The following is an 8,256-nucleotide window of genomic DNA, read 5'->3' as shown; positions in this document are numbered from 1 at the left end:
GGCCGGATCCGGCCTGCGGGCCGTAGTTTGGGGACCCCTGCCCTTGAACCTTATCAAGTTGTCCTAGTGTTGACAATTACTAGCAAACTAATAATCTATTGAGAATAAAACATCAGCTTGTGAAATTGGAATGTCATTGTATTTTACTGATATTCTTTAAAAAAAAAAATCCTAAGTCTTATGGATTTAGGATAAGCACTAAAAATAGTGCTCTCTGTTTTTAACGTGAGGTTTTGGTCAAGATAAAGTCACAGACCTTCAAGTAAGTGGGATAAAGTTTTGTCTTACATGAGCCGTCATCTTACATGGGTCAGTGCACCGATTGCAGCTTTCTCACAGATCGTAGATTATCGATCTATAAAAAGTTAGACCTGCCGATTTCGATTTTAGCCAGTGCCATTTTTTTTATTAAAATGTCGCTAAAAATAAGAAGAAAACTTCTATACTTGTCCCATAGAGTCTCATGTCATATCTAATTCGACATGATCTTAAACTTTTAAACTGGATGTCTATTTTTTCTTCTGGATGTCTACTTTTTTGTTTATCAGTTTTCATGTCTGAATAGAGAATATATATAATACTAAATGTTGTTTTCAACAAGTTCAGTAATGTGTCACTGAACTTTCAAATGCTTTGACATGTTATTGTAGTAATGTAAACGGATTACACAGTTACCAAACTGTTGACAAAGCATCAGCTTGCTGGGTATTTTCGTGTAATCTCTAATTTTTGATTTTTGATTTTTGAACATCCTTGAAGCAATTTCAGTGTGGCACAAAGCACAGCTGGATTTTACATGCATTACAGTAGAAATGCATTTTTCCTGTGTATTATTGCTTCTTGCATCTGATGGGCACTGACTTTTTTCCCAGATTTTTGTGTGGTACAGACTGACAATTTGATCTACCAGGACAACACACCACCCATTGATTCACTGTATAACTTGAACACCTCTGGACGAGACACTTTGAAAAACAAGGACTGTTTTATGTTTCAATTTCCAATCTAATTCCCGTTCTCACATGGCTTATTTCATATATCCAAGCACTCAAGATCAGATATCTCTCGATGCACAATCTGTCCAAGAAAGTCTGGGAGTTTGTACTCCATCATTGAAAAAATAAAACTACATAAAATCATTAACAACTCACAAACTGGCTATGAAATGCTCATACATGCATTTCATAGCATGTATGAAATGCATGCTATGAATGAAGTGGTTCATTCATTTCTCACTAATGATATCTGCTGCTGAAACTGTCCACAGTAACACTAAATAATTAGGCATTGTACAACATACACAACCTCCTGATGTACATTGGGATGGACAGAAAATGTTTGGAAACTACTGGGGGGGCCCAGGAGAAAAAGTTTGGGAACCACTGGTCTAGAGGTTCTCATGAGGCTTTTAAAAACCTCAGTAAAATGTCTTTTAAAAATATAATTCAGTAATAATGCAATTTTTCCTGAAAAAAGTTGTGTCCATCAGGTTACAATCAAACACCACACAGTCTTTAAAGATGACACTCCATGTTACAACCGGAGCAGTAACTGCAACCGCTAAATCCCAGCTGCTGCACTTTGTCAAGACAGCAAATCTCAGAGTACGACTGGATTTGACTTAAAACTGTCAACAGAAAAATTGCTTTGATTTCCCTGACAGGATTTGTGCTGAGCTTTCATAGATGCAGGCTTATGAAGACCAAATTAATGAACAGGAAAATTGAACTGAATGAGGACATAATACTACCTGATAGTGAATGCCAAATGAAGCCTCGTGAAGCAATGAAGCTTCCCAGCCCATTGATTTGCCCAAAGGTTCTTTAGACCTTTGGGCAAATCAAAGGTCTAATGAACCTTGATTTGCCCAAATGAAGTGGTTCATTCATTTCTCACTAATGATATCTCCTGCTGAAACTGTGGCAGCTTTGTCACTCATATAGACATACTCAGTTAGGCATTTACTAAAAAATTAGTAAATGCAATATTGTCACAGTTTTTGTCAAACTAATGTTCAGTAACAGAAGCGTCAATTAAATCCTATTTAACTGTAATCTTGTTCAGTTATTAAATGATTTGTAGTCATACTAATCCTGGTATATGTTGGCTGTCAGTGGCTGTTTTCTTTCATGTCACAGACAGATTTGACAATAAAGACATTTGTTTTAGTGTTTTGGGAGTGAAGTGCTTGTTGGGGTGGTCAGTATTTTTTGAGTTTTGATTTGCCTCCTGAAAAACTGAAATTCTTCAAAACTTATATTTTTCTTGGATTTCTAGTTGACTCCCTAATATTCTTAATCCCCAGGGCAGATTTTTACTCTTCCAACAACTTTAAGTCTATTTCTGCTGTGCAAGACTGATATCTTTACTGATCAAATTAATAGTGGAAATTTCGAGAAGATGAGAATTTTGGAGGTGAAGGGGTTAATTATTTTCATTTAAAAATCTTGTGAATGATCATCTCAAAGTATTCCCAGATGTCAGAGATTTTCTTCTTGCTGGGTCCTTCTCAATCAAGCTTATTTGTGTAGAACATTTCAGCAACAATGCAGTTCAAAGTGCTTTACATCATAAAAACACAGAAATATAAAGTCATAAAATGCATCATAATCAACAGTTGAGTCAGTAACAATCAACCAGTAACAATTATTACATTTTGAAAAGTGCCATCATTTAAATCATTAATACACATCAAATATATTGGTCAATGTTGCTTTTATTTCAGCCACTGCTGAAGACAAATCTTCTCCTCTGATGTGCGACTAAATACAATAAGCCATGAAGCAGCAGGGCTTTTCACGCTTTTATTTTGAAAACCGACACACAAAATGAAGCAGTCACATGACCCAGCAGTGTGAGGCCCATTGCCATCCATCCATTTTCTGTACACCCTTGTCCCTTAGTGGGGTCAGGAGGGTTGCTGGTGCCTATCTCCAGCTAACGTTCAGGGTGAGAGGCAGGGTCACCCTGAACAGATCGCAGGGCAACAGAAGCAGACAGGACAAACAACACTCACACCTAGGGAGAATTTGGAGAGGCCAATTAACCTGACAGTCATGTTTTTGGACTGTGGGAGGAAGCCAGAGAACCCACACATGCACAGGGAGAACATGCAAACTCCATGCAGAAAGATCCTGGGCCAGGAATCAAACCCAGAACCTTCTTGGTGCAAGGCAACAGTGCTGCCAACTGCACCACTGTGCAGCCCAGCTTATTGCCAGTCATGTGGTTTTCAGCAACATGACACAAGCATCAAAGTCATCTGACACGCCCCCTTTTTCCTAGGTACACGCCTCAAAGCCTGGCTTCAGATGTCTCATCACTACTACCTGAGATCCAAGGAGAACGAATTAGTGCCCTCTGCTGGCAAACACATAGAAAATAAATTCAGGATAACTAAATAAATTGTGGGTGGGAGTAAATGGGCCTGCATGGAAAAGGTAGTAAAAAGATTCTGACTTTTTATAAATCAGAAACACGATCTATGTTCAGTGAAGTCATACATTACTCATGTAATTACATATAAATTATTTATTTTCCAAATAAAACACTACATGCTTACATGATTGGGCAGTGACCATATGAAGAATGATCAGAATGGATTACACCATGACATTTGGGATAATTACAAATACATGTTTTAAGTAAAGATTTGATTTATTTTAAAAATGTGAGCGTAATGTTTTTTTATAAAGAAATGCCGAACATGAAAGCAGGCATCAGAAGGGAAGATTACTCACCAGTGTTTAGAAATAATGAGTATGCACGCTAGTTATTTGTTTTAATCATCAACCCACTGAGTAAAATGTAAATGGTAAATCTTTTCCAAATAAATATCCCCTTTTAACCTCCCTATATTCTGCAGAGAGCTTTACTCCGTGTTTGTAATTCACTCCCTCTCACAGACACGGTGAATACTCAGTCTTCCTTTTCATTCATCAAGGTATGATGAATACTGAGATTTTACCTCAGTAAAATCTCAGGTATTTTACTGAGATTTTAACTGGGAAGAGAAAAATGAAAACAATGCGCTAAGAGAAAGAGAAGAAGAAAAGACGAGTGTTCAAGTATAAAAAAGAGAAACCACTAAGACAAAAACCTGGCTATGTATCAGAACAATGTCATAGAGAGTTTTGTGTGCCTAATGTTTTTTGTTTTTTACTAAATGTAGCTTAAAAAAATTAACATACTAACTTTTTATTATAACATTGAATATATTTGATAATGATTATCCTTGATAATTTTGATGATGGCATTTGACTATATGTAATGTCTGGTGCTTATGATTAGTTATTGTATTATGTTTTCATTATGTAAAATGCTATGAACTGTTTCATTGCTAAAATGTTCATACAAATAAACTTAACTAGTTCCACACTGGTATCATTAGTTTAATATATGTATATTGATATCACAATAGACATTATATAAAAATGACATAGTTGCGAAATTAATTTTAAGAATAAGCCACAAAGGAATGAAAGAATGAGAAAATAAGAACAGTTGGAAAAAAAACTGAACAGAATTTCTGAAGCCATAACTATAAAACTTGAACCGCCTTTGCGTAATAAAGTATCTATCACCAGTTTATACCTCTTTATACTGAGGTAGAAAACCATTCTTGTGTATGTCATGTTTGAAGTGACTAAGTGATCAAATTGTCTCTCTCACTCTCTCTCTGACCCTAGATGATAAAATTAATGTATTACTACAGTACCTGAGTTGAGAAAGCAGACACTTGTCCTTGCAGACCGTACACGCAACGTACGCACTCCGTCCCGCAGTCTGTTCCAGCCACCAGCAACACGCATGTTCCCGCAAGCAACATCCACAGGCAGCTGCACTGAACGATTACAGCCATCGGCTAGGGACGGAAAATCACAGCAGTTATTTTCATTACTGCTCTGATTCTGCCATGAATTTCATGAAACAGCTCAAGTAAAGCACGGACCTGATATACATTAACTGATGATTTAACAACTATCAACTTCCTATGCTATTATTATTTATGTATTTTCAAGGCAATCACAAGCTCTCTACCTGAGAGCACATGATTGCCTTGAAATAAATTATTTGTGGCATCAAATTATTTATTAGACTAAAGATATTTGCCTATATGATGTGAATAAAAGTCACTGTCTCATTTGTTGATACTGTATGTTAAAAAAAAAACCACTAAGTTCTCGTTGCTAACAATTGTGACTGTAAATAAGGAAATATATTTGCGTCTTACCTCTGATAGAGTAAAAACAAGTTTTTCTACAATTTCTCTCCAAACAAGGATGAAAAGAAGGCGGAAGACTTGCGTCTGTGTTTGATAAATCTGCGCATGAAACGGTCTCTCCTCAGGTGTTTCTAAACGAGCTGTTCCACGAACAGAGGTCCAACTTATCTCCGACGAACTCCAGCCAGTGAGCTGAAACTGATGCAGTGTTGCAGCGGGGTGTTCGCCAGCTTTTTAAAATACTTTCTGGGCCTTACGTCACCGAATATAAAAGTGCAGGGAGGAGATAAAGTCCGTGACGTTGCAGAAACCCCGGAGCTCATCGCAACACGACCGTGTCCCCTTTTCTGTCACGCATGCTCTTTAATCCTCGTCTTAGCTATACCCTGACTTACAGAAATGAGTTAGTCTTACTAAGGTACAACAAAATGCACTAATGACTTATATTTATGAAGTAACAATTACTTACATGGTGAAAAGCACAAGGTACTTATTGCTTTTGACAGAATTACTTTAGTTAGAGTTGAGCTCAGGGCCAGCCCAAAGCAAAGCAAACCAGGCAGTCGCTTTGGCCCCGAGGCCATTAGGGCTGAAGTGGAACTGATTTTTTTTTTCAGTAATGATTTCTATGTGATAATATTGCTTAATTACTGACTGAATTGCTTCCTCAGTATCTAATCATATTATGCCCACTGCATTGCTGGGTTTCAGTCACGTGACCCAGATGACACACGAAATTCAGATGGAGGTCTGGAAGTGGATTTCTCTGGTTCAAAACAGAGCAAAATGGATCACAGCGAGTACACTAATGCCCTAAATAGGCTGGAACTGATGAGGCATCTAGAAAAAGTAAGCATATTAGGATATGATCCGTATTATCTCGGAACAAAAAAAAACTTGTCATATAATCTTGAGGATCTACCTGGTGTCAAGGCGATCCAAATAACTAACTGGTGCAGCAGAGTTCATATTATATGATGAGCCAGATGAAATTTTCAAAAGCCTGGAGAATACAATCATTTAGTTTCAGGTTGGATCAAAAAAGCATTAAATGTCTGTCAACTTGTTTCTGCAAGTTGACAGACTTGCAGAAACAAGAAACAACAAACTATTTTGTTGTTAGCTATCACTAACAAATTATCCCATGCTTTTTCTATGAGCTTGGATTTCCTGGTAAATAAATTACTAAATATGTCAGAGTTGTATGTTAATATTGAGATGTTGTAGGACACTGGATTAAGGTCCAATGTAGGTCAACCATTCACAGCGATCTACAGAAATCACATGTTCGAGCCTCATCTATGCAGTTTAGTAGAACAATTTCACACCGATTTTTAGTCAATGGGGCACATATCGAAGCTATTGAACATTATATTATTTAATATTAAAATTATTTAAAATATTGAATATGACTTGACATTTTAATAGAGGGTAGTGTGTCTCATGTAAAAGCATGAATTACCACTTTTTTGTATCAGTTGGTCACAGGGCAAGGCATTTATTAACATTTGTTTGACAGCAGAAAATATCTGCTGGTATTTCTTGACAAAAACGCATGTTTAGGGGAAATGAAAAAGAAAATATATACATTTCTTGACGAAAACACACGTGCAAGGAAAAGTAAAATTAATAAACATTTTTTGATGACAGTACATGTATAAAGGAAAGGAAAAACAAAACAAACATTTCTTGACAACAACAAATGTGTAAGGACAAGGAAAAACTAAATATATATTTATGCTTTTATTTCTTACGTCAGTTTTGGTCCTCCACATGTTGTTGGTGGGAGAGACCTTTCAGTAGTAAACTAAAACTAATAAAGAAAATATAAGCAACCTATTTGCATAGTGTATGCGGACTGTTGCATGTAAAATTTGCTAGCAGTAAATATTGTGCTAGTGTCAGTATTTGGTCTCGGTCTTGCCTTGGTCTCGGACATTGAGGACTCAGGATTTTATTTCAAGACCAGTCAAGATCACATATTACTATGTCATGATTCCACCTGCTCTGTTTTCCTCCTCAGATCTCACCTCTACAATCAAGCTCATCTGATCCACCTGCATGCTGCTGACTGCAGTGCAATCAGGCTCATGTCATCCACCTGTTCACCAGCAGATATTTTCAGCTTTCAGATAAACAGAATGTGGCGGATTTTTGAAAGCCCATGAGTGAATAGATATACAGTGCTTCCTTCTTTGCTTGACCATGACCACAATCACGTTTTGTCTTTTGGATTTCCCTGTCTTGCCTGGTCCACGTTGGATACTAATTTCTGTTATCTGGACTTGACTTTGTTTCTGCCTCTCAACTAGTGATGGTGAAATGAAGCTTCATTTCACCATCACTAGTTGGAATGCCTCACCATCTGAGGCATTCCATCCAATTTTTTGACTTATGCCGATGCGGTGCTTCATTTACTCTACTGCAACGTCAAGTGGATGATATACATATATAATGGGCAATGTGAAAACAATATAAAAGCCCTACAATGAATTACCAAGTAAATGTGATTCTGATTATAGTTTGTATCTGTATAAAAGGCTCTGATTTTTTTTCAGTATTTTATTTTATTTTGTAATAATGGTTTAGAGGTCATTCTAGGAAGTGATGTAAGCCTGAGTTTAGTACTGAGCTAGCGCTCATGAGGGCAACCTAATATACTTCCGGGTCAGTTTGCTTCATTTCCACATGTGAGACTGCATTCCTGGTGTAGTCCTGAGAAGTGATGCTCCGAGTGTTAAGTTGATGACAGAAAGTAAGTTACCGCATTTAGCGTTCTATTTGTTTATTCTAGATTCAGTTATATGTGCATTTCGGCTGTATCTGTTATTGTTTTCCATTGAGTTGTCGCGGCAGATAGAGTAATTAAGGGCATGTGCTGCCGGTTGCCGCCATTGTGTAGAGATTTTATCTGTCCACATGATGGCGCCAAACTGCTTCTTTTGTTAAATTTAGCCAAAAGACTGTTTGTGGGTTTTCACTAATGGCAATTTATTGTTATTGCAGACTGCTGGCAACACTGAGTATCAAGG

At 37.1% G+C, this 8,256-nt stretch overlaps 1 protein-coding gene across 1 annotated transcript in view; it reads right to left on the bottom strand.

The window, feature by feature from the left end:
• The window catches only part of LOC106938877 (proenkephalin-A-like), a 44,059-nt gene extending 38,601 nt beyond the window's left edge, over window positions 1-5,458 (bottom strand). The window contains exons 1-2 of the mRNA XM_015021067.1: window positions 5,234-5,458; window positions 4,718-4,864 (exon numbers count right to left, since the gene is read on the bottom strand). Of these exons, the coding sequence (XP_014876553.1) occupies window positions 4,718-4,861 (144 nt within the window). The 5' untranslated portion in view covers window positions 4,862-4,864; window positions 5,234-5,458. The remainder of the gene's footprint in view (window positions 1-4,717; window positions 4,865-5,233) is intronic.
• Window positions 5,459-8,256: the final 2,798 nt, after the last annotated feature.

This window comes from Poecilia latipinna, unplaced genomic scaffold (genome assembly GCF_001443285.1).
Source record: "Poecilia latipinna isolate Pla-1442-1.1 unplaced genomic scaffold, P_latipinna-1.0 Scaffold2717, whole genome shotgun sequence".
Lineage (NCBI taxonomy): Eukaryota > Metazoa > Chordata > Actinopteri > Cyprinodontiformes > Poeciliidae > Poecilia > Poecilia latipinna.
The sequence above is the reverse complement of the archived record's forward strand: the minus strand, read 5'-3'. Positions and strand labels throughout refer to the sequence as shown.